Source organism: Sabethes cyaneus, chromosome 2 (assembly GCF_943734655.1).
Source record: "Sabethes cyaneus chromosome 2, idSabCyanKW18_F2, whole genome shotgun sequence".
Lineage (NCBI taxonomy): Eukaryota > Metazoa > Arthropoda > Insecta > Diptera > Culicidae > Sabethes > Sabethes cyaneus.
The window spans coordinates 157,035,404-157,061,759 of record NC_071354.1 but is presented as its reverse complement, the minus strand read 5'-3'; the positions used below and the strand labels follow the sequence as shown (position 1 = coordinate 157,061,759).

The 26,356-nt window shown below is 40.6% G+C and overlaps 1 protein-coding gene across 2 annotated transcripts in view; it reads right to left on the bottom strand.

Annotated features, from left to right (window-relative positions):
* The window catches only part of LOC128738697 (cyclin-dependent kinase 14), a 227,282-nt gene that overhangs the window by 1,913 nt on the left and 199,013 nt on the right, over positions 1-26,356 (bottom strand). For both annotated transcript variants that reach the window (XM_053834021.1, XM_053834022.1), the window contains 5 exons: positions 19,496-19,587; positions 11,327-11,501; positions 2,943-3,204; positions 2,668-2,880; positions 2,434-2,613 (listed from right to left, as the gene is read on the bottom strand). In XM_053834021.1, the coding sequence (XP_053689996.1) occupies positions 2,434-2,613; positions 2,668-2,880; positions 2,943-3,204; positions 11,327-11,501; positions 19,496-19,587 (922 nt within the window). The remainder of the gene's footprint in view (positions 1-2,433; positions 2,614-2,667; positions 2,881-2,942; positions 3,205-11,326; positions 11,502-19,495; positions 19,588-26,356) is intronic.

Genomic DNA, 26,356 nt, shown 5'->3' with positions numbered 1-26,356 from the left:
TACTTTTTGTCACTTACACCCCTTTCCTTCTGAGCGACTCATTTATCATTCAAGCTTCAAGTAAATCAAGCTTTGATACTAAATTAATGCGTGGTTAACCGTTATGTGTGCAACAGGGTACCCGGGTACCTTGTCAGTTTTAAAATAGTTATAACTCATTCAGTTTAAAACATACGCCATTGAAATTTTGCGACATCGTAAAACTCGTTGATCTTAAGTAATTGAGGTGTTTTTGGTGCATATCCACAAAGGGGATTAGCCATGAGAGGCACTTGAATTTTTTTATTACGTAGGAGGGCGACAAGGGTACCCGGGTACCCATGATTTGCTTTGTTCATAACTTTGTCTATCTTGAACCGATTTGGATGAAACCAGTGGCATTTGATTCGTACATTTATCTAGTTTTGATTAGATAAAGCGTTTGGCCATTAAATGACATGTAGTTCCCGGGAATCGGTGATTCCGGAGCAATGTCCGGTAAAACGTGGGAAGTCGTTTGTTTTAGAAGAATATCAGCTTTCAGCAAAGCTATTAGCTTTGAACTTGACATTGTGGACCCTTTTTTTCATATTATTATATAAATTGGTGACTTTAGATAGCATTGGCCATTCCAGAATTGGATTTCTGTCGGGTTACAGATGGCCAGTTGGGCGCCTAATCCAATATTAGAATTGGTTTAGCGGATCTTTTAGATGTTTTGAGCCGATATGGCCAGTTTAGTACTGATTAATACTTTCGGAACTGATTCCAAATGTATAACGGATGGTTCTACGTTTTGAACTGTTCTGATAATGCTAGGCATTATCTTAAATCCTGCGGTATCATCTGTGACCCCGTAGACACCATTTTCGAAATAACCAATCAAAATACATCGAAATGTAAAAAATATCACCTACCGAACTAATTCCAAGAACTTTGATACCCATATTGCTAGGTTTTACCTCCAATCCTAGACTGGCCACCCATGACCCCACAGGAACCTACTCCGGAATGGCCAACCTGATTCATCTCATTATATAAAATAGATCATGGTATGAATTTTTAGATTTTTTATATCCGCATGACTGATTTTCCTGCAATACAGTCAGTTCTCTACCTCACAGCGGACACTCTGTCGGAATTCCGGATTTTCAGGCCCCGTATGTCTTTTAATGGCCAAATGGCCAAGTAATTCAAGACTAGATTAATTAACGAATCAAATGACACCTATTTCATAAAAATCGGTTGAAAATTGTTGATGCTATAACAATATCAATTTTGGGTACCCGGGTACCCTTGTCGCCCTGCTAAAGGTGTTTTTTTTGTCGCACACATAACGGTTAAGGGGGCATAGTACTTTTTACACCATATTTTTTGCCTTATTTCAAATATTTTTTTTCTCGATAACGCGAAAAGCGAATCGATTCGGGTTTATTGCTTGCTAAACATTGCACTTTATACTAATATTTGCAGTTTTGTTTGCATATGTGAACCTCTTCCCCTCTCCCCTACGGCTCCTTGAACATGATCATTCGAAAAAAACCATGGATTAGCGCTGGGGGGCTTATCCGAATTGAAAAATTCCAAAACGACATGAAAGAATATTTAATTATCTCGTGTTTGACCCATCCTTTTTTTAAAATTCGAACGCATAACAAAATGGTGGACATTCAAACATAAAAGTAAGGTTTTTAACCGAAAAAATTGGCTTTAAACATTTCTAAAAAATACAAAAATTGTAATATCGAAAAAAGGATGGGTCAAACACTAGATAATTTTGTTAGCTTTGGAACAAAAAAAGAATCATGAGAATTGCTTCAGCCGTTCTTGAGATATTTATGGTACCGACTTTTAAAACCTGGTTTCGAGAAAAACGACGTTGAAGTTTTTATTCGTTGTGTAATCGCTCCAGACATGCGCGGTACAAATAGCTGTAACTTTGTCAATTTTTGGAATTCATCGAAATTACTTGAAACACATATGGTCAAAATGTTAATCTTTCGAAATAATCAATAAAAAAAATTTCGATTTTTTTAAATCGAAAAAGTACTATGCCCCCTTAAAATGAAGTTGAAGTCCCGCCGATAAAAATCGTAAAATTCTAAGCGAAAATGAGTTTCAGTGACCGGCTCAAAACTGCGACCATCAAAACAGGATAAAATCCTTCTTAAGCGACCACATTCAGGTTGTTGGAAATGCTTTGAAGTATCATCACAGAAGCACGCATAAGAAATAAAATATAATTTTATCGTTTACTCAATGAGAAATGCCGAATACAGCATGCAATCGGATAATATTGCAATAGATTAAAGCATTGGGCGTGATGATAAGCCCACACAAGAAAAAGGAATGAGAAAGAAAATACTATCCACGTGAGTATGAGTAAAATAAATTAAAAATTCTGGGAAAATCGGACAACTCTTGAAATAACTATTGCATAGGGTATCTACTTACCATCCGGAAGTTCGTATAACTTTTTTGGCAACGGAGCAAAATACGGGTGTCGGAGCGCATCTTCGGCACTTATCCGGTTGTCCGGGTTCAGTTGTAACAACGCGGTGGCCATCATCTCACCCTCGATAATATCGTAAAGGCGGGGAAAACTTAAACCTAGTTTGCGGGACTTGAAGAAACCTACGAAAGTTTAGCATTAGCTTTGTGCCGGTATAGTAATAACAGTCAATTTACCTAGCATGTGCAGCTTATAACCTGGTAAATGCGTCACACCCGGCCACGACTCCTCCGTCGGTGTGCCAAGGATTTTGAAGATTTTATCCAGCTGATCGTAAGTATCCCGTATGCCAGGAAACGTTGGCATACCAGTAACCATCTCAACGAATATGCACCCGACTCCCCACATGTCCAGGGAGGTTGAATACTCGGTGCTACCTAGTAGTACATCTATAAAAAGTAAATAAAAGTGAGCTTACCAATTAAACCACACGAACTTTCGTCTAATTTACCTGGTGGTCGATACCACAGTGTCACCACTTCGTGCGAGTACGTATGGCTTGGAACACTCTTGGCACGGGCTAGTCCGAAATCGGCCAGCTTCAGTTCACCCATTTCACTGATGAGCAGGTTCTGCGGTTTTACGTCCCGATGAAGGACGCGTCTTTTATGGCAATAGGAGAGTCCACGCAGCAACTGAAACAGAAACAGTCGCACATTTCGATGATCCAATCCACCCGGATGTCGTTCCATATACTGCGAGAGGTCGGTATTCTGAAACAGAGAAAATTCCAATATCAAGCTCTAAAATCAAAACTCTCTTATGTATTTTATTGTACAATCATATTGCATTTAGTTCTGTTTGGAAGTTGCGAAAGAAAATTCGCTTTAATGAAATAATTTATCAGTATGCAGCACCTTGAAGCCCATCCACTAATTTACGACCTAATTCGAAGAATCAAAAAGCTTCCTACAATTTAAACCACTGAAGAAGTATGCTGTATAAATAAAATACGTTACAACAGCATCATCCTTGTAGTCCCGACACAAATGTTACCCCTCGTACAAATGTTACCACTATGAATCACTCAACACAGAGAGCAAAGTAGGAAAACAGTATGTGGAATCGTTGTCTTGGGGTAGACAGACTGTGCGCAACACCCGGGGCCACCGCAGAGCAATCGTGCCGGAACATTAGAAAGATCTACCCACCATTGTTGGCCTCCAATGTAGAACGGAAGTTAGCTCCAGCAGAAAACAATAAATCAAATTGAAGTGGAAAATTGATACTGCATTGCCGAATCTTGTGCGTGCCAGTCAGCTAGCGCGTTCTTTCTTCCCGACATAGCCAACAAACAGGAAATAAGGGAATCTTTCTTTCGATACCTACTACCTCCTGTTGCTCCTGTTTGGTCGGGGCTCGGGGGTCAGTCAGGAATGTGATGTTATGGAGTACAACTGGCAAACTTTAGATATTTAACCAATATAAAGTTAAAAGTCGGGTAAAAGTTCTCTCTACTTGCAAACAGTTAGTTGAAGGCTTTTCGGTTGTTTCTTTATAATTTTTATTATCATTTCAAGCCAGTTAAAAATTTTTCGGGCACTAGCCAGCATGGATAATAATTATTGATTTTAAATAATTCAAATCTGAGTCGAATAACTTGAAAGCTTGGAATAGCAAATAAGCGGTGGTAATCCGGAAAAACTATACAACCGATTTGTAATGTTCTTCTGACAAACTTGTGAACAAATTTTGGCAGGCCATTGGAATTGCAAATATATTGATTTTCGGCCAGAGTGTGCTTGAGATACCATAGAATAGATTAAAAACATCAACTAAATTCAAATCCTCTCTGTTCAGAACATTGAACAGTGTTCAACCCATGAAAAAGTTAGTAACATAACTTAGAGTTACATTGTTTGTATGATATATTACTGATTTTCCCGTTTCCAGTCAATTCCCATTTAGAAGAAAGTCTGACATGATTAATTATACGTCATAGTACGGTTATTATTTCTTTCATTAATGCGCTTTTCTTAATATTGGCGTTAATGAAAAATGTCTGGAGAACGCCTGTAGCTTGCAGGTATAAAACAAACCCCGTAGTGGGCCTCTTATCCAGCAACAGCCAGGATACGAGCAACCTTAGTGGGGATCGGGTAAAAAATCCCGGTGGAAAGTAAGGTTTTATATCGACAGGAATAACAAGTTTGCAAAAGGAATTGCCTGGTTAGGGGTGGCGATCACAGCTGAATTATGAAACACCGTGTCATGCCCAGGGCTTTTACCGATCCTTTTTTTTCTACCGCAGCAATACCACCGCGCATTCAGATTCACACCGCCCGTTTAGAGGTGGAACACGAACACTATGCATAACACAACCAGCAGTACGCTAGTCATACCTCCGATTGTACAGCAAAGCGAATGCGTTCTGATCATTTTTTACATTTTCGTTTCGATCACCGTTGCTTTCCCGGTTGGAGCAGAGAATGACTGATAAACAGTCAATTGACTGGCAGTCACCACATTAATGAAATGCAACCGCACTATCGTATAATTCAATATTACAAAAAAGAACCACTACATGTGCATGGAAGAAGTCGGCCGGACGTCGTCCGACACAAACAAACATTTTGCTTGCGTCGGATCAACGCCGGGCGACAAACTTTTACTGTGGGTAGCCGATATTGAGACAAAAAGAGAAACGAAAAAATACATCACCCTATGCTCTCAGTTAGTTTGCAGTTCATACTCTTTAATATGAACGCAAAGCGGGAGAACGACTATTGGCTTCTCTTGAGTTAACAGGCCACATGCAATGTCTTCGCAAGCGGCAGATTGAATGGATTCAACAAACAATCAAATTGCTTCGTATTACTTAGAAAACAAATGAAGCGTGTCATTAGGTTGAGGCCCATTAATGACCGCCTATGTGTGTTGAGGATTAAGGACAAATTCTAAAACTAAAGCCTGATAAATTTGTGTCCTCTTAAAAGGACATATGAGGAGTACGCTGGATAGTCACCGGAGATTCAGATGCACAGTTTGGATGCAAAGAATTCTTCCACCCCATTACTGATAGAGAAAGCCTCCATTATACTATTACAATGGTCTGAGGCTAATCAACTTCGCTGCAGCATGAAGAATGGCTATCTTTAGTGCCTATTTTGCACGATGAAAAATTCAGAAGCCTACCTCGAAACACCCTAATGGAGAGGCCTGTTTCAAGATCGACCATGTTCTGGTTGATGGCCGGCACTTTTCGGATGTCGTAGACGTGCGATCCTTCCGGTTACCAAACGTCGACTCGGACCACTATCTCGTAGTAAGCAAGACTCGCGTCCGGTTGTCCAACGCATTCAAATCGGGATCAACAAGGAAGATAGGGCAGAACGGCGGTTATAAGCGGAAGGACTTGCTGCAGAAGCAGAGTACTCTCGGGAAACTGATAAGCGAACCAGTGAACAAGTTGGAGTAATGCTGCAGCTGCTTCCAGTGAGTTTTTCGATATAGAGTACCAGCGAGTGACTGACGAGAAAAATCGAGCCAGACCTCACATGTTGGCTGCAATTAGGACATGCCAGAGTAGAGAGAGATACCGAGATGCTAGAACTGCCGCAAAGAACAAAAAGGGCCATTGACTCGAATGCAGCAATTACCGAAGCATTACTCACCTCAATTCTGGACACAAAATTCTCTCCCGCAACCTGTTGCTCAGACTGAAGCCGTTGCAGGAATCCTTTATTGGTGATGATTACCAGTGCAGTTTTCGAGAGGGACGCTCCACGACGGCCCAAATATTCACCTTGTGAGAATATCTCAATAAATTCCGGAAATTCAACTTGCAGACTCACCATATGTTTACAGACTTCAAGGCGGCGTACGATTCAGTTAAACGAAATGAGCTGTGGCAGGGTATGCTTGCACATGGTTTTCCAACAAAACTGTTACGCTGAATGGTTCAAAATCGAGCGTCAGGATAGCGGGCGCGACATCGGACTCGTTTGTGGCGATAGATGGTTTGAAGCAAAGTGATGGACTATCGAATTTTTTGTTCAACATTGCATTGGAAGGTGTTATTCGAAGCGCAGGCATGCAGAGAAGCGGTGCCAACATCACGAAATCTCACGTGCTTCTAGGGTTTGCGGGCGACATTGATACAGTCGATGTTAACCGTTGAACGGTGGAACAGGCGTACACGCATCTTGGAACTGCGGTGGTAATAGATGGAGATACTTTTGAAGAGGGTTGACGAATTTGTTTACCTTGGTACGTTAGTGACATGTGGTATCAGTAAGGGTGGCTCAGGCGGCACGTTCTACTCTGATATTGGAAGATTTGTGCCTCGCCAAAAATATAATCGCCAGCGCCTTTTCATCATCTACCCGTTTAGAAAAAAGAGGGAGGGGAAAAAGGAAATAGAGGAAACTTGGATTAAGACTCGGGAAGGAATGCGTGAGGAAGACTAGAAAATGATGATATTGGACTAGGAGAAGGGCAGGAATGTAAAAAGAATTCACTGAACAAAACCCAAGCTAATTGAGAATGTTCGACGATCCAACTTTAATGTTGATTATTGAGATCTGAATATAAAATATTGAACTCATTTCTGTACTTATTTATGTACATGATCATTGAGGTTTACTCAAAGAATTAACGCTGTTGCGAAGAACATAGTTGTGAGTCGGAACAACAAATGGAACCACAAACTTTTCGTTTCACGATGAAAATATGCGAACCTATGGAATAGTCACAATGATGGCTTTCGCTTAAAAGGAAAATAAATCAAAGCATCACTTGCTTGAAGTTATTTATTTATACAATAAGTTATCTCTAAGAATTATTTCCTTTTCTCGTGAATCTTAAGCTTCAGGTAGGAAAATCTATAATAAATTTTCATACCATTTTTCACTAGATCTCGTACTGAATTTTCATCCATTCCAAAAACTAAATTTTTACGGCCACTAGAATCATTTGTGACGGCCAAAATACGCCAACCATCCGTATGAATTCCTGGATTGAGACGCTGGATATTATTTATGATTTCAGCGTAGTTCAGCCTTTTTGGACCACAAGGTGGAAGGGTTGCTACCACTCGTCGCAGCGGTGGTGGTGGTGTATAAGGTTTTACAAGAAATTTTTTTCCCGCGGAAGCTGCGTTCAGCGTGTCAATTGCAGCTTTAAGCCATTCATAGCTAAACTGTTCAGTTGCTTCAATCCACAATGATTTCTGCTGGAACCCGTAGCCGGTGAACGTAGGCTGAGAACTTTCAATCGGAACGTTGTCTTGGAGCACCGAAAGTTTCCTGAACAAAAATGTAGCCACATTTTCGTTCATAACCTCATCATTGCGGACAATGATTGCCTTATAAACTGGTCTACCTCGGAGTTTTTTATCCACGTTGGACTTCGGCGTAGTAGCTACGCGTTTGCGATGTGCATTCAGTGCATCATCAGCGGCCAAGTTTTGCAATCCACAAGCTTGACCGGAAAGATTTAAAAGACTTTTCGCTGCTTCTACGGCTGCTACATTCACTGCACCATCCGCTACAGCATCACAAGACATGTCGTTGTTATTGCCTGGCACCGAATCTAGCATTTTAGCACTACCGATAAACTCGTCACCGCTTGATAATAAAAGCGCATCTTCATCTTGCAGCATTTTTCGCCAAAAATGATTTAAATAGCTAAACCGGACACTCGAAAAATGTACACGATCGAACAGATTACGGTATGTGCCGAGCTTTGTTCACGGACAATAGACTGAACGATTCCAGGTTAAACTGGATGCGTGTGCGCAATAGACAATGTGCGATATAGCTAACACGATCGAATGTGTGGGTATATGTACACTAATAGCAAAAAAAAAAAAAAAAACACAGTGTACTCCAACATGATCTGAATAGGCTTCTACTGTGTAGCGAAGTAGAACACATATATTGTATCGTAATAAGGTGAAAAAATTCAATTGACCAATACTTATCTGCAATATGGCGTCCGCTCTTGAGCCTTTTAGCCCAAGATAAATTTTAACTGTTTTTGCTTTTTAATACAAGTTTTGCACCGAAAACTTCACTTGGTAGCACTTGATAACCATAAATATATGAATTTATGCAATCGCGTCACAAAGATATTACGTATTTATTTCCTTAAATTGAAATTTAATCAGAGCTGATAACTAAGCTGAACCGTCCCGTAGGAGTGTAAGTGTAAGAAAGTGACATGTGACAACGATGTGGATATGAAGTAAAAAGGCGAAAACCAAATGACAGCGGCTGCAAACAGGGCCTTCTACAGATTACGTAGCCAGTTGAGGTCCCGTGGCCTGCAACTCCGTACGAAACTCGCGTTCTATAAGATATTAACTCTTACAGAGATACCCTACTACCACGAAGCTTGGACGTTGAAAGAGAGCCACCGATGAACTCTTGGGGTTTTGAGCATAAGATCCTGCGATCAATTTTTGGCGGTGTCGCTGCTAGAGCGGAATGGTAAAAATAAATAACTTAGTTGGAGGCATTATCGCTTCTAGAGGTAGAGCAAACAAGCTGCTTAGCTAGACGCGCCAACGATGTAATCAAATAAACATGCCAGCAGAACGTACCATCTGATCGGGAGTAGGAAAATCAGAATATGAAAAGGAATCTGAAAAACCATCTCGCGCATGGATTATGTACTGATTAGACTATTTATTTAGGGCATTTTTTAAGCAGCAAAGCCAGGGCAAAGATTAAGCCACTCCCATTTGTCGCATTTAGAATTTCTTTCTCTTTTTATCGTTAGGACGCAATGAGGAGTGTTCAAACAATTATAGTGTTTTAGAATAAGCGCCCGTTAGACTCCAGAAGGAAAATAAATGAAAATTATGGATATTCGAAGAAAAGTCTGGTATCTAAAGGGACATAGTATATAAGTCAATTTTTTTGGGATGCTTTACATAAGTATCCATCGATTATTCAACGCGTAGCTTTAAGACGACAATTGTAACTTTTTTCAATAAAGTCAAGTTTTTCCTGGGAACAGTTTCCCACATACCAGTAGTGAAGTGAATTTAGTTAATCAGCACGATCAGCACGAGTGAATATCACATTCAATTTCTGAGTACGACCTAGTCGGAAAAAGACTTTGGGGCAACAACCAAAACCATCTCTAGACAAAGTAAATGTTGCTGGCGACAACAGGCGGTATATTAGAAGAAAAAGTGTGGTGCAGGCGCGTGGATAATGAAATTCACAAGTATACAAAGATGCGGATATTGTGAAGCAACTAAAACACGACAGACTACATTAGGCTGGCCACGTAGCAAGGATGCCGAATGAGAGACCAGTGAAAACAATATTCAGCAGAGAACCCGATGGAGGCCGACGACTTCGAGGCAAACCCCGTATCCTATGGATGAGCGCTGCTGACGAGGATGCTCAAACAGCGGTTGTTGGGGTCGATTGGAGAACGGCAGCCTGAGACCAACAAACGTGAAAACGGCTCCCAAATTCGGCACTGATTCGATAAGCGGATTGTCACCTAAGACGTAAAGTAAGTAAGAAGTAAGAACGTCTCTGATTGAGTTTGATGGTATACTAAATACATGTTGTTGTCCACTGCGATTTTGGTAAAACAGTACATCATTGTTGTGGCAGAACAGTACATTTAGGGTTATGGCAATGAATGTTGCGAGCACGCACAGAACCATTTCATCGGATGCGATCTACGTCATAGCCAAAAAGATTCCCATTGATATCGTCTTGGTGGAGGACAGCGTATGCTACAAGCGGAAGGGCACCAGAGGAAGACGAAAAACTATGGGAGCGTAATCAATAGAAAAGTGACAACAGCGGTGAAACTCCATGACTAATTGGACATGAACGCATGGGCTAATACCGATCCTCTCGAACATGGATGCTCCAGACACCTTGTTTAGCCGAGCATACAAGGTCATCCCTCTGCCCGGGGTGTGGCGATGAGGAAAAAACAACCGAACATCTAATCTTTGTATGTCCGTGATTGTAAGCGATTCTTGAGGAAAGGAGCCTTTGCTAAATGTAGAGAAAATTGTGCTAAATTGTAGAGAAATGTAATTGTTGATGAGGTTGATGAATTTTCCTATACCACAGATTACAAGCAACGGGATTCTGGTAGTGGTACAACCCTAGATCGGACCCATATATGGGATTCTTCCCAAAATAGTTCCCGTACCTAGACGGACAAAATTCAATGTGGCAATTGAACATAACCTGCGTGGCTAGTGGGAATGAAGTGCGCGTTTTGTGGGAGGGTACTACCGATTCGGCTCACGTCTTAGTGGGTACAGAACGTAGTGCGAATTTTGCTAAACTCTCGATTCGATTATGGGGATGGAGGAGCGATGAACGTCAAGTCGGTCGCACGTCTCAACAGGTAACGAATTAGTGCAAAGGCAATTCCACCTGACATATGAAAGCTAGAAGTAATTAAAGCCGTAAACGCACGAATTCAGCGAATGCCAGTGCGAAAACAATAAATCTTTTCACGGTAAAGAAGAATTGCGCATAAATCCATGTCTCGCATAATAAATGTGCGTACAAGGGGCACGACATTATATTACTTGGAGGAGAACTGAAGCAAGGACGTGAAGAAAAATCAACAAGCAAAAAATAGACAGTTGGTCATGGGATAGCTCATATTTTCAAATGAAAAACTAAAATTTACTTCAACTTATTGAAACGACGAACCCGCATTTCGCATAAGCGATCAACAATTATCTCAAACAGGATTCCTTCATTTTTCCAGCATTTAAGGCTATACCTAGATACTGGTTTTGACTTCCTACAAGAATGTCTTAGCGAAAAATGGTGAGAAAAAAAGCCCGTCAAATTAACTACTTTTGCCATAAAAGAATAATCTATTTAGTTGACTTACCACAAATTCGAACACGAACGTCAGTGTTTCTCGCGTGTGTACGATGTCGTGCAACGTCACTATGTTCGAATGTTTCAGTTCTTTTAGCAAGGATGCTTCTCGAATCGCCGTGAAGGGAGCCCCTTCCTCTTCCTGTAACCTGATTTCCTTTAGTGCTACTACTTGATTCGTTAAGCTGAAAAAGAAAAGCATGAAAATATAGAGTCAAGGAGCTGTTATAACATTTTTCGGCTAGAAAAAGCTTGAAAAAACCGGTTATTCTCATGGCTCTAAACGGCGGACGTTTGAAAGGGGCGAAAAGAATAAAGTTTAATTCGATTAAATCTCCCGGAGAGACGAAAAATTGACCGGTACACGAAAATGGATTGCGAGCCTTTGTTGAGCGGCTGGCTGGCGTGAGCTGGATTTCACCAGAGCGATTCAACGGTGCCACCCAGCTAACAACCAGTGAATGGAGCTTTCCCGGAATACCCGGTGGAGACGCGCCATTATTTATTAGCCACTCTGAAAAGCGCACACTGGTAGGTTGGTAACCATAAATAACCGGTGATCGACGTTAAGCTTATAGTTTTTGTGTGTTTGTTTGCGGTAGCATCGTGTTTATATTTCGGATTTTATCGTCGTGACAGTTACTCACGAAACCAGAACGCACATCAGCGGCTCGTAATGGAACTGTCAATAAGATTAGACTTATGGTTGAATGGTAGGTGTGTATATACATATATTGCAGGTATTTGCTTAGGAATTTTCATTTTTCATTCTGTTTTAGTCTAAATCCGCATCGTGAAACTCTACAGTGGTGCGTATGGTTAGAATTTTATGCTGTGTTTAGAACGTCAACAGCAGTGATATCCTTTTCAAACCAAGCGGTTTAATCTTCAAGCAGTTTAATTTTCAGATGGTTGATTCGTTCTAAATGCAAATTTGCAAAATGTGCACCCCGTTTATTCACCTCACAAAGTTTTTCAACACAAAGTTAAGTAATTAAAAAATTACCCTACTAAAATTGAACGGAACCCACAGAACAAAGTTGTAGTTCTGATGTTGATCCTTTGTCAAACACTCCATTACTGACGAAAATGTCATTTCTATTTTACGACTACCACCAGCGAGCGCAGTGACATCTTTTTCCTGAATAAGATTTTGATCCTTACACTTTCATCTCAGCAATCCCCAGACGCACGGATGAAAAAGGTTCAAACATTTTGATAGAGGAGAGAACGGTCAGAAAAAGTTGCGCTTGTGGCGCACAGTCGCTTGACTAGGCAACCGAACATGTTCCAAAAATGTCGAAAAGTTCGACGAAAGTTGAACTTTGTGGATGTTTGTGCGGCAAACGGTTTTCTTTCTTTTTTGCTACTCGAGCAACTGAGCTGTAAATGTTCCTTAATGTAAGGAAGTTTCGGTTCGTTATAGCTCGAAAGAGGGAAGACTGTTCCGCATCATAAAACATTCATTTTTGAGAGAACCAGAATAAAATATCACGCTTCCGGGACTGGCAATTTCAAAGAATAAGAACGTTTTTTTATGCATATAAAGTCGTCATATGAGTTGCTCATATGCGCATTTTTTGAGAATTGAAATAACGAAAATCCCCGAAATAATTTTTGATGCAATTTTGTTGACCTTTTGAGTTCGGATAATGCGAACTCTTGAGTACTCTGGTCAGAACGTTATTGCATTTTTCATAGTCCGTTTAAGACTCGTAGAGCATATTATCCATTAGTGGGTTAAAGTTACCTTCTCAAGAGTGTATTCAATGTTTAAGAGTACCTTGCTTCCAGAATGAAGCAATAGTATTAATTGCTGAAAGGTGTTATAAATTATAAAATCATTTCAAAACATCAACCAAGTTTTAAGAAACTTCCGGAAAAGAAATCAATCATTTTTTTAAACTATGAAATTAAAGACTAGGAAAAGGCTTCGGCTATTTTCCATACCTAGAACTCATAGCGAATTTTTAAAAATAGCCTGGCTCAGATTGATTCGCACTCAATCATAGACTCAATTTTAGTCGAACTGCTGTCAAAGTGTTCATACGTTAACCGAGAGTTCATCCCGGTTAATCTGAAAGTGTTCATTTTGAAGCGCAGGTTAAAACCATCTAGCATTACGATCAACGAGTCGATCTGTCTATCACAAATTTCATGATTTGAGTTACCTTTACCTAAGTAACAATTTCAGGCTGATCAACGGCTTTTATAGCCGAGTTTATTCAACCTGCGACTGAACTATGGTTTAGGTTTAAATAAACCTTTTTTCTTCCCTTAAACATCAAAATCTGGTGATTTTATCACGCTACGAGCTTGTTCATAGCTGCATTCGAAACTGCAAATAAACTTAATAGAGGCTTTTGCGCGTTTTTAAAATAACTAATTTGCGCAATGCTATCAATTCTATTTTTAGTACGAGAAATAGTGTTGCAATATGCTTTTCCAGTCGCTTAATCAACGTCTCATCAACCTTTATGCAACCAAAAAAAATCTATTTTTAAATTTAAAAAAATGGAACGCGTCATTTTTATTTTGCCGTGATCATTGTCGTGTGCGATATTTTTAATTTCGAATAACTTTAATTCGTATAAGAAAGCTAATTAAAACTGCATGTCTTTTTTCGGGAATTGAACCCGCCATTTTCTGGTCTATAAGCACTCACCGTATGATCCGCCCTATCTGCATCTGCAGAACAGACAGTGGGAATCACGGGAATGACACTTCCAATACCAACCTATACAAAAAAAACGTAGCCAACATAGAGCGGGCCCAAGCTGACAGCTTCATAGATGGGCTCAAGCTGACAACCGAGTCGGATGTATAAATTGTTAAATTTTGTTAGTTTTAGTTCGATTTTAGTCAAGGTTTTAGCATCACATAGCCAATTTCAGGCAGACAATTAATGCGAAATACGTGAAACTGTGAAAACGGTTAGATAAATTCGTTTTGTGAAATCGCTTTGCGTTTGCCGCCTTTTTCATGTGAGCAACGAAAATGTGACGTCATATCAGCCCCCTGGTGGGAATATCTTTACACCTGAAGCAGTCGATAATATCGATAACTGACAAACTTTTGCTGTCAGTCGAATCGCGAAATTCTATGATCTGACAGTATGTGTGCTGTGAGCCGAATGAAAACTTGGAACTAGTTTGTAAAACCACTTTAACACCGTTAAGCAGCCTTAAAGTATTTTGAAAGCTATGAGCCTAATGAAAGCTTCTACTCTACACTTTAACACCCTAAGCAGCCGTAAAACGGTTTGATGTTTATAGCTGTTTAGGAGCGGATTGTTTAGCAGAAAAATCCGCTATTAGGCCTATTTATCAGCTTTTGAGAGAGAGAGAAAGGTTTGAAGAACTTAAAGTAGTTTAAACGTCGCTTGTTCAAACACCATTTAAGTGCTTACTTTATGCAGCTTTGATCGCCTTGAATCAACAGCGTTAACAGCAATTGCTCTTGCAATTCAGCTACCGTTGTTACTTGGGATGGACAATTCTTTTTTTTGACCGGATAGAGCATCATCGCATTACGTCAAAAAACACAATCGTTCCTGTATACCCATTCGATCCCGTTTGAGCCCAAAAACCAAGAACCGACAAATCTGTCTCAGTGCGCCCAATCGACGAGATTTCGAGTTCCTTGGTGTACAAAAATAATTGGAGAGCCACAAATTGTAAACAGTTGATTGGTAAAATCAAGAGATGCATTCGCAAAGTTGCCATGACGGTCGTACAACGCTCCTGTTCGGACATCAAACGGAAGCTCCGCCGAACAGCCGATTACGGATCGTTTTCAAATGTACACTGATTTTTTTCAACAGTGTATAATGTCAAATCAAGAAATCAGGCGCAGGCTCAGTAGATCGGGTAAAGTCGTAAAAAACAATTAGAATAATTCAGAAAACTATTCTGCGATAAAACGAAAGTCCAAATATGTGGTTGGATATGCAAGCTTTTAACAGCTTTTTGTTGTTTGTAAGCAGTTCTATTCTGCCTTTGTTCCCGAGATAATTATCATGAGGAGGAGAAAAAATACACAATCACCTTCAAAAAACATCAGTGTCACCTCGTGAACTGGGGAAACACTGCTGAATTAACCTAAAACGACCGTGGAGCGAGTTAAAAAGTACAAGGAAACTCTCACGATTGCCCGCAAAGTACAAACCAAGTGTCAGAGTGGAACACTTGTTCGTCAGCTCCGATTAAAGGCCATTCGGAAAGTCAATGCTGATATTTGTTTAATATTTTTTGAAACGGTGGTTCTACAATTGATGGAGGGACATTAGGGGAAAGTAATGAAAATTTTTTGGTGTGGAGGGGAAAGAGCGGGAAGGTGGTAGCTTCGTTTAACAAGTAGTAGTTGTGATTCCTACCTTTTGTCCAATGCTGGAAGGTGCATGGGTCGAACCAAGCTATAATCTAAGAAAACCATATTTGAACCCACAACACCCACCAGGGCATGTGGCTCGCTGGTACCCGTGTGCTTATGAACCGCAGGGGCGTTGGACAAAAGGAGACTGCGCAACCCCCTTGTTAAAGTAGCGACGTATGTGGTTGGGCTATTTTTAGTCTATTTCATAGGAACCTGCACTGAGAATCGCGACCCAAGCAACAATATGAGTTTTATTGTACTCTTATGGTGGTCTTAAATGCCATCATAACAGTGTAATAAAACCCAAATTGTTACTTGGGCGACCTTAACGCAGCTTTCCTGACGTAATGGCATATTTGACAGCCTGAATCAAAGGGTCGCGGATCTTTAAGCAGGAAGTTGACGTCATTGAAGTAGATGAGGAATAATAAAGGGCCAAGATGGCTGCCTTATGGTATTCTTGAATGAGCAGTGAACAATACTGAGTGACGGCCGTCGATATTCACTTTTAGGTAGCAATCGTATGGTATGAGTGGAACCAATGCAGTAACGGACTTCGTTCGTGGCAGCCCAAGTAAAAATTTAAGTTTTATTATGCTCTTCAAATGGTTTTCAAAATCATGTTTATGAAGATGTAACAAAACTGTTAACTCCTCAGAGATCATAACAATCTTCTGACACTATCAGGTATCAGGTATCGGCATTTATTCCTAGCCCATTCTTCCCGTGTCATCATGAGGACAGGGAGGAAAACAGAGAGAGTTCTGACAGTAACTATAAAACCGTAATACTGCAAGGTGATTCGGATTCGAACCCACAACCAGCAAGTACCAGCGAACCACATGCCCTGGCGGGTGTTGTGGGTTCGAATCCGGTTATAATCTCAGATTATAGCTTGGTTCGACTCATGCACCTTCCAGCATTGGACAAAAGGTAGGAGTCAAAATGACTACTTGTCAAGCATAGCTACCAATACCCCCCCTCCCTTTCCGCTCTTCCCCTCCTTCACCAAAAAAATTTTCATTTTTTCCCCTACCGTCCTTTCATCAATTGTAGAACCATCGTTTCAAAAAAAATATTAATAAATTTCTTTTGGACACGTTCCAATCGCTCTTTGTGGATATTATACTGAGGTGTTTCTATGGTGATTTAGGGCCCCTCTCTTGTTTAGGATGCGGGGGGGGGGGGTGCTCCTGTCCAAATGAAATACAAATTTCCTCATAATTCGAGAAGTATCAAGCAAATTGAACCAAATTTGGCGTGTGTGGGTTTTTGGAGGCATGAATTTATTTTATGATGGTTTGAGACCCCTCAATCCTGTGGTAGAAGGAAAAGGACTCTCATACAAATAAAACAGAAATTTTTGCCTAACTCAAAAACTAATCGAACTCGAGACTCTTTCATAAAACATTAGTCAATAACAAGACCACCAAAAACTATCTATAGTAACACTAGATGATTCAGGGCGAGACGGTCACAGGCCGCGAATGATGCCGGCGACCCGTCGTCGGAAGCGCCGGCCACTGCGTGGGGGGCAGTCCTCCCGCAGAAATCACCACTGTCTAGGCTTATTTGTTTTTCTATGTCTACTCATCTCTATTACTTTCCTTCAGTTGGGTCCGAACGAGCGACAGCGAGTAAGGAGAGAATCACCCCTGCAAAATGGTTTTCCGTGAAATGGTACATTGCGCATAAGGTTTTTCGGCGAAATACTATACAATCACGACGAATATCGCTATCCGCTTTATTTTATCTGGCTAAGCAATGAGAGGGGATGTTTTATACTTTACTGTGAGGAAAAATTGCAAATTTGTATATTAAACTACCCATGCTTTTATAGTTACGTAACTGCCAAAATGAATCATCTAAGATTGAACTCCTCAGAAGCTTGCGAAAGTCGAGATTGCGACGAAGGTCATCCGAGATTCACGATTTATGTACAACACAGTTTAATTTGTGACAATTCGAAGTTTGTCGGGTCAGCTGGTAAATAATAAATTTTTAATAGTTTTCGCAGTTTAGCGGCATATGCGCTTTTAATTTGATCATGCATATTGGCAGGGTTGATTTGCTCTTTTTACTTTATTTTTGCTCTTTTGACTACAGCGCCTCAGCCAAAGAGAATTCGAAAAAGTGATTTATAGGACAAGTGTAGAGTTGCAATGTACAATGTTGCAATGTACAATATTATTAAAGAAAGTATAGTTTAATCTTTTGTATTTATAGCGTTACAGAGCTACAATGCCATTGGTAGCAAAAAGAGAGCTCTTTTGGCAACCAGCGCCATAGCGCCATAAACATAAAAGATAAAACTATATTTTCTTCAACAATATTATAGATAATAATCAACTCTACAATTGGTCTATGCATCACTGTTTCGAATTTTGTTTGACTGGGAGGCTGTAGTCGAAAGAGCAAAAATTAAGTAAAAAGAGCAAATCAAGCCTGCATATTGGAATGGTAAATGGCTAAAATCAATCAAAAATTAGCAAAATTTAGGTTTACGGGCCAAAAATGCTAGAATATAGCAATATGGCCTAGCATAAAAAAAGTTTTCGGTGATAATGAAATCGGAAAACATTTGAAGAATCATTGAGCAACGGATAACTCCCAGTAAAAAGAAACGCCACGTCAACAAACATACTCTCCTTTTATTTTCTAAATTATCTTATCAGTAGGGCCAAAAGGTCTGTTGATGTAAACACAAGTAAATAAATATATGCGAGCTTCCCATTCCCACACTACGTTTGCAAAAATTGTTCAATAATTTTGTACAGTTCCAAAAACGAGGAAACAGAGTTTTTACATTTTCAATTACCAGAAAACACGGAAGAAAAATTTACGACGTGCAAAGTGATTTGTGAAGGATTATAATAGTGCACGTTTATGTCGACCAACTTTACGTTGAAAGTTTCAACTAAAAGGAGCACATTTATCCTGGATCCCCATTATCTAACCTCTCCTTCACATACATATATATGTATTTATGTACTGTTTTGTCAAGTCGTGAGCTTAGTGGCCTTAGTGTCGAGAATTAATGGAGGCATCATCAAATTTATAAGATCTCAACTAAATTTATTGTTCTTTCGCATTTTGCTCGAGTGAGTCCTGCAGCAAGCAGCAACACTCTTTACACACGTATGGGTGAAAATAAGAAAAACGGAAAGAATGTGAGCATAATTTATAACCCTCGCACTTTCCAGGAGGAAAAAAACTGCTGTTAGACTCGTCGGCATTTAAAACGGTGGCGCGGCTTAGTCCTTTCTTATCTCTGTTCGCTGTTTCGATAGTAGCAGCAATGAGCTTAAAAAAATGGAGTCTATAGAAACAGCCCGAAATTATAATAATTCACGCGATTATTCACAGTCCCGTTAGCCTTTGATTAACGATTCCCACTCTTATAGTCTCGATGGCTCTTGATAAATGACTTCTTGAGTTGAACTCCTGTTATATTTGAATTGATGATTTTCTTCAATTCTTCAGGGTACTTTGAGATGCTAGTTTCATGTTGATTAGTTTCATGTATTCAATCGTATTTAATGTTAGTGTTAGAGACGATATAGAGATTCGAGTAAGATCAGATTGAATGACCACATTCAAACAATAAACATTAACAAATCGTGTCTATTTGCTTCTATCGGGCAATTAGATATATGCAAGGAGACACAGGTAGAGATAAAAAAGCATAAAATGTAGCGTTGATAAAACCACCAATAAGCAATATTAATACATATAAATTGAGAGTGATCAATATAAATTATTTAAACCGTAAAATAAATCTAGCAATTGTGGCGAGGATACTTACTTGCTATAACCCTTAAATACCGTGGCATAAGATCCTTCTCCAAGTTGCTCTAGTTTGATATAAGCTTCTGATTTGCCAAACGGAGAGTCGCCCTGTAAAGAAACATGAACGAAGGAATAATTACAATATTTGCAATAAAAAAAACTTCCATTCAGATTGGTTTTGGTCGGCAGTTAGATTGGATTTTCATTCTCATTGTCTGCTTGCGGATAACGCTTGCCGTCGTCTTGCCTCAAATCGATCGACCGTACGTATGAAGAGGTTAACTCGCATGACAATAAAAAACGGAATTTTCTTATCGTTCGTAACCATCCTGTTGACCTAATCTTCTGCATGCTATGCTACACTACCACTAGTGACAGTCGTCTGTCGTCCAGACGAAACATGCTCTCGTCGTTCAGTTTCTGCAATATGCTCCTTGCTTCGCAAAGCCAAACTAGCAGGAAAGCTTTACGCAAATGTTTGTTCTTATATTAACGCTCGAAGACATACATGGTACGATATTCGTGTTTGTTTAGTGTCATCTCTCGGGGCAGTAAAGAATGCTCCTTTGATGCTAAAATATGAAGACTACAGCTTTTCACAACGAGCAGAAGGAACGCTGATTGTCCAATCCGTTTCTGTTTACTTCACTCATTTTTGCCAACCGGAACTGCTGTTGACTGGCATTTTTCGGTTGTTTATTTTGCCAGAACGCCAGCGTTTAGCAAATTTAGACTTTGCACCTGGAGCATATTCACACTGGAGCCCACATTCTGCTGCTACCGTAAGTTTATTCAACTTCAAAACACCGTTCTATGTTTCAGACAATTTTAGCATATTCTACGATTTTTAAAGCATCAAACTCACATAGACAATTTGCTTCACATGTGGCCGACTCATTTAAAATTCCCAGCCACATGTTGTATTAAAAGTAACTCGCTCCTTCATTCCGCTTCATCAAACGTTTGCTTTCCCCCAGTGATTGAAACTCAACGGAAAAAAAGAAAGTACTTTTCCACTTTTTGCAGCATACGTAAATGGTACATATGTCGGATTGGAAATGAAGGTTTCAAATTCCTCTGAATGTCGATTTCCTGTTCGAGCAAAGTTTTTATTTCCATTCTCAGTGAGCGAGAAATTGATTTCCTTAAGCTATGCATACATTTGCTTCTCCTTTTGTCAGTACGCCCTCAGTACGTTCGATATATGTTACGTATATGAAAAAAGTTGTACTGAATGTGATTTTTGTTACAGCTATAATTTTGTGCATGACGCTACTGAAGAAATGATTTGATAAAATTATGTAAACGTTTATCATAATATTGTTCAACATGAACTATAAAATTAATGATTCATTACTCAGTATTATTCATTATTCATGATAATATTACTCTCATCAGATGAACCTGAATGTACGACTTGCGGGCTCTCTGGGCTTCTTCTGAAACTGCCGTAAATTATCCCACAATGAACGACAAATCAAATGTCACCGCTGCTGCTGTGCCCTGAACTATGTGACGAACGTCGAATGCCCAATCAGTTCGATCGGATTCCGGCGGAAGTTCCGCAGCGCAATTCGAGCACATTCGCTCGCTCGCTCGCTCATTCACTGTAGGATTAATTAGTTTTCGCATTTTGCTTTTCATTAGTGACATTGCGTTTAAAGGCCACCACGGTTTCCAATTATATGGCACTGCTGCTGCTGCTGCTGCATTCCCCCGACAGATCGGGAGCAAAAAGGTGCGGAAAACCACACAATTCGAAATTAGATTTCGCCCGCGATGGTGATGGATTTGGTTGGTTTTACTATTTGAAAGCTTTCGGTTGGTGTAATTTAAACGACATAATTGCGCTTTGATAAATCTAATGTTTCTAGTGTGTGGTATTTTGCAGTTTTTTCATTGGTTGTAAACCTATCATAGTATTTTTCATTCATATTCAAAAGGCGTTATGATCATTGTACTATTGTACAATTCTTTTAACATAATTTTTCATGACCATTAGTCACGGCTGAGGTCAACGTCATTACCACCTCAATAAATATCTATGATTTGAGTAGCATGAACTCACAGGCGGACAGGAAAATGATTCGTTTGCAAAACCATAATGTGATTTATTGCCACTGAATGACTATTTCAGCTTTTAGTGCAGCATAAGGAATAATGCAGCAGAAGTGGAGCATGAAGCCTTCTATACTGTCATTCGATGGAACTGGATTTTATTAATGGTTACCTATTATTTCCACTTTAACTCAGTTGATGTCGTGAATAGGTCATGTACATTATGTACATTATGTCCATTTTTTGATTGTTTTGGAGCTTCGCACGCATGTTTTGGAAATATCGTACAAAATGGGGTCTCTGAGTTTCACGAAATTTTGAACATGTGCATATTTACGACCGAATACAAAGCAAAGCAATGCTTTGGTACTATATTTCGCTTTCGGAAGAGATTTTATTTGTTCGACAGAGTTTGCACCCAGCTATCAGAATACATGACAAGTGTGGAGCTTCTAGAAAAGGGTTTTTACAAAATTGTCAGTTCTGGTTAAATATGCAAGTTTATGAAATTGTTAGTTTAATATCGCTGAGAACTTTTCATATTCCTTTCTTAGCCGCGAGCATCTGTACCCACGTCAGGGGAATACTTGACGGCTTGACGATTCCTCCTTATTAGGAGCAGCTAATGACAGCGTTTGATTCGGAGTGGACGACTGAATTAATAAATGTGTTGCCTCGACACTAAAGCTAAATGGGCCTGTGGAGTCCCATCATGAGACTCAGTAGCGTGACCCTAGTAAGGCAACCTACCTAAATCTAAAAATATTACAAATAATCAAGGAAATTCGACTCAAAATTTTCGATATGGACAAAAGTGACGAGACACGGACATGGAATGGATTGAACATGGACATTTTCATCGATGGCCGGTTTTTCTCGAACACCAACCACCCTACAAGGTGCGAATATCGACACGAATCATTATCTAGTAGCAGTATATGTGCGCTCAAAACTATCGAACTGCATATCGTGAGAAAGCCGTCCTACTCGGTTGAACCATCGGTAATTAGACAACCCGTAAGTTGTTGAAAACTACACGCAACTGCTGGAGGAGCCTCTACTTTCTTCTGTGGAACTTCCTAGAGCTCGATTCTCGAAGACGAATGACGTTCTCGGTCGTCAATGAGCCCACAATCACGGTGCTAGGTGAAGAAACCCAGAGTGCACGAAATGACTGATTTGACGGTGAAATTCCAGCAAGCGATGGAGGGGAAAAGTAGAGCTAGGAAAAACTATCTAAGCAGTGGATTTCAGGGCAGCATACGATACGAAACGATCTTTGGCAAACTCCAAGCCTTCGCCAACGACTTTACCATCATAGCTTTACCTTAGCTTAGCTTACGTAGACCCTTCGCAGACGACTTTGACGTCATTACTTTAAACCTAGGGACGGCGGTGGTGGCCTGCGCTAGACTAAAAACGGAGGCCAGGATGATTGAGTTACGAGTTAATGTGTCAAAAATCAAATATATGGTAGAAAGCGGATCCAGGGACAATAACGTACGCCTCTCCCGGACAGTGACTATTAACGGCGATGAACTGGAAGTGCCCAGTAAACAATATGGTTTGTACATCTCGGTTGTAACTGACAGATACGAAATCAAATTCGCATGAAAAAGTTATATTTCACACAGCTGAACAGCGTGGTTGAGAAAATCCCGAAGGGGGACATCCAAATCAACATGGGCGACTTCAACGCGAAGGTTGGCCCAGACAACGCGGACTTGTTTGAGCCGCGATGTCTAACGCTCTACCCAGATATTTTTTTCAATTCAAATACATTACAAAATTGAAATAAAGCACGAAACTTACGCATAGAAAAATTTTAAAGTCCATCATTTTGTTCTAGATATCCTTTTTCTCCAAAAGTAAAAAGGGAAATATTCGCGCATTAATTATTTTCGAAATTTTTCGGAATTTTTGTTTTTGAAAGATGATAACTTTTGAATGCATAGTCAGAATGTTGTGATATTAATATCAAAATGTCAAGAAACGTTCTGTCCAAAGCCGTGATCAAGAAGAAGAAGAAGAAGAAGAAATAGAATTCGTTTTATCAGTGTTGCAGCAGGTTAAGATGTATAAGAAAATAAGGTCGTCAAGGTTTTTTTGCAATGAGTCTTACGAGTATATTTCAGCTTTCGTGTCTATAGACTTTTCTGCTCATTTTAGCAGGATCCAACCACAGAAAAGATTTAAAACAACCATGAACTTAATTATTTAAATGATGCTTAAAAAAACTATTTTTCAGTAACTATGTGACTTTGTATTATGACTTTGTGGCTATGTAACTTTGTAAACAAAACGTAAACCGAGAATATAGGGGATAAGATTTCATTTTATTGTCCATCTAGCAACAAAATAAAAGTTTGAGTAAACGAGAGATTCTCCATAAAATTCTACTACATGCCATAGTTGTAGCTGGTTCTCTCATATATGAAATTCTACAATAACGTTCAAAAATAACTCTTTAGGTTATTTAAACAAAGACTTCTGTCAATACGTTCTGTAATTTCTAATAATAAAGTGTATGAGGCTTAAAAAATATGCATCGGGTCAAACAACGCGTCATGGGACGCCATGGTAGGAGAGATGAGCGAAAACGGGGAGCTGTTTACAGAATTCTGTGGTAATAACAACATGGTCATTGGTGGATCGCTCTTCCCCCATAGACCAATACATAAAGTCACGTGGGTTTCCCGCGACGGCCGAACAGAAAACCAAATCGACCACATCTGCATCAGCCGGAAATGGCGAAGGAGCCTTTTTGATGTACGCAACAAACCGCTGCGGTGATATTGCATCCGACCACCATCTTGTTATCGCTGAGATACATCTGTGCGTCGCACGTGTTCTACGACGGGAGGAGAAAGTTGGGTGCCGCTACGAGGTCCGCCGATTAGAGAATCCTGTGGTGAAAAGGGCCTTTATCGAACAACTTGAATCTCGAGCCTCGGAGCTGCCACCTGGTGGAACCGTCGAAGAGCAATGGACCAGCATCAAGAACGCCTTCATCACGACTAGTGATGAAACCCTCGGCAAAGCGCGCAGCGGGCGGAGGGAGTGGATTTCGGATGAAACTTGGAGGAAGATCGACGAGCGGAGAGAGGCGAAAGCCGGCATTGTGCGAGCGCGGACCAGATCGGCTAAGACAGCAGCCCGGCAACGATAAGCCGAACTGGAGAGGGCTGTTAAACGTGCTTGTAGGCGGGACAAGAGAGCCTGGACTAACTCCCTAGCCGAACAAGGAGAAACCGCCGCCGCCAATGGTGATATCCGTTTGTTGTACGATATTTCTCGCCGCCTTAGTGGTGCCAGGACGAATACAAAGATGCCGCTATAGGACAGAGCCGGTCAGCTACTGACTTAAGCCAGCTACTTACTGAGCCAGCTTAAGCGATGGACTGAACATTTCGAACAACTCTTCCGAGTTTCAAATGTCAGAGACCAACAAAACTAGCAGCGTATGACGCCTACAGTTCGTCGAATTAATCGCGTAAACTCGGAGGCGCCAACGCTGGATGAAATTGTAGCAGCCATCAAGAGTATGAAATCCAATAGAGCGACAGGGATAGACTGTATTTCAGCCGAAATGCTCAAAGCTGACCCATCTTTGTCAGCCCAGATGATGCATCAGCTTTTCAGCAATATTTGGGAAACCGCAACTCTTCCGGTGGACTGGATGCAGGGCATATTTGTCAAAGTCCCTAAGAAAGGAGACCTAACTGAATGCGGTAACTGGCGTGGCATCACGTTGCTCTGTATTACTCTCAAACTACTCTGTAAGGTAATCCTCAACCGGATCCAGGAGAAGATCGACGCTGCTCTCCGGCGGCAGCAAGCTGGATTCCGTGTTTGCCGATCATGTGTAGACCATATCACAATGCTCCGCATTATAGTGGAGCAGATCAACGGATTCCAGGACTCCCTTCTGCTGGTGTTCGTTGACTTCGAAAAGGCGTTCGATCAACCACGAAAACATCTGAAGCGCACTTAGGCGTAGAGCAGTTCCAGATAAGCTAGCCCATCTCATCGAGGCTCAGTACGAGGCGCTCTCGTGCAAGGTTTTGCACGACGGCGTCTTGTCCGACCCCATAAGGGTTACTGCTGGCGTGACACAGGGCTGCATTTTATCCCCGCTTCTGTTTCTCAACGTTATGGATGAGATATTAGTTAGAGCAATAGATAGTAGACCAAATCGAGGATTGCCTTGGAATCCTCTAACGATGGAGCAGCTAAATGACCTTGACCTAGCCGACTACATTGTCTTGCTCACACAACGCCGAAACGATATGCAGAGCAAGTTAGAGACCTCTCCAAGAGCTCCAAGGCAGCAGGTCTCACAGTCAATGTAGCGAAAACTAAGTCTATGGTAGTGAACACTGACAATTCTGCCAATTTCACAGTAGCGGAACAACAAGTTGAGCAGGTAGACGCCTTCCAATAGCTTGGTTGCCAGACAACGCTCGATGGTGGTACCAAGACTGATATAGCCACACGGATCAGGAAGGCCAGGGGTGCCTTTGCAGGTCTGCGAAACATTTGGCGCTCAAACCAGATCACTGTACATACGAAACCCCAAATCTTTAATTCAAACGTTAAATCCGTACTGCTGTATGCCTGCGAAACGTAGTGCGTCTCAGCGGAGACAACGCAAAAACTGCAGGTATTCATTAACCGGTGCCTGCGATACATCATTCAGGACTGGTGGCCTGATAACTGGATATCCAATGAGGAACTCCATCGTCGGTGTCATCAACGGCCGATAGCCACAGATTTTCGTGAACCTAGGTGGAAGTGGATCGGACACACCTTGAGGAAA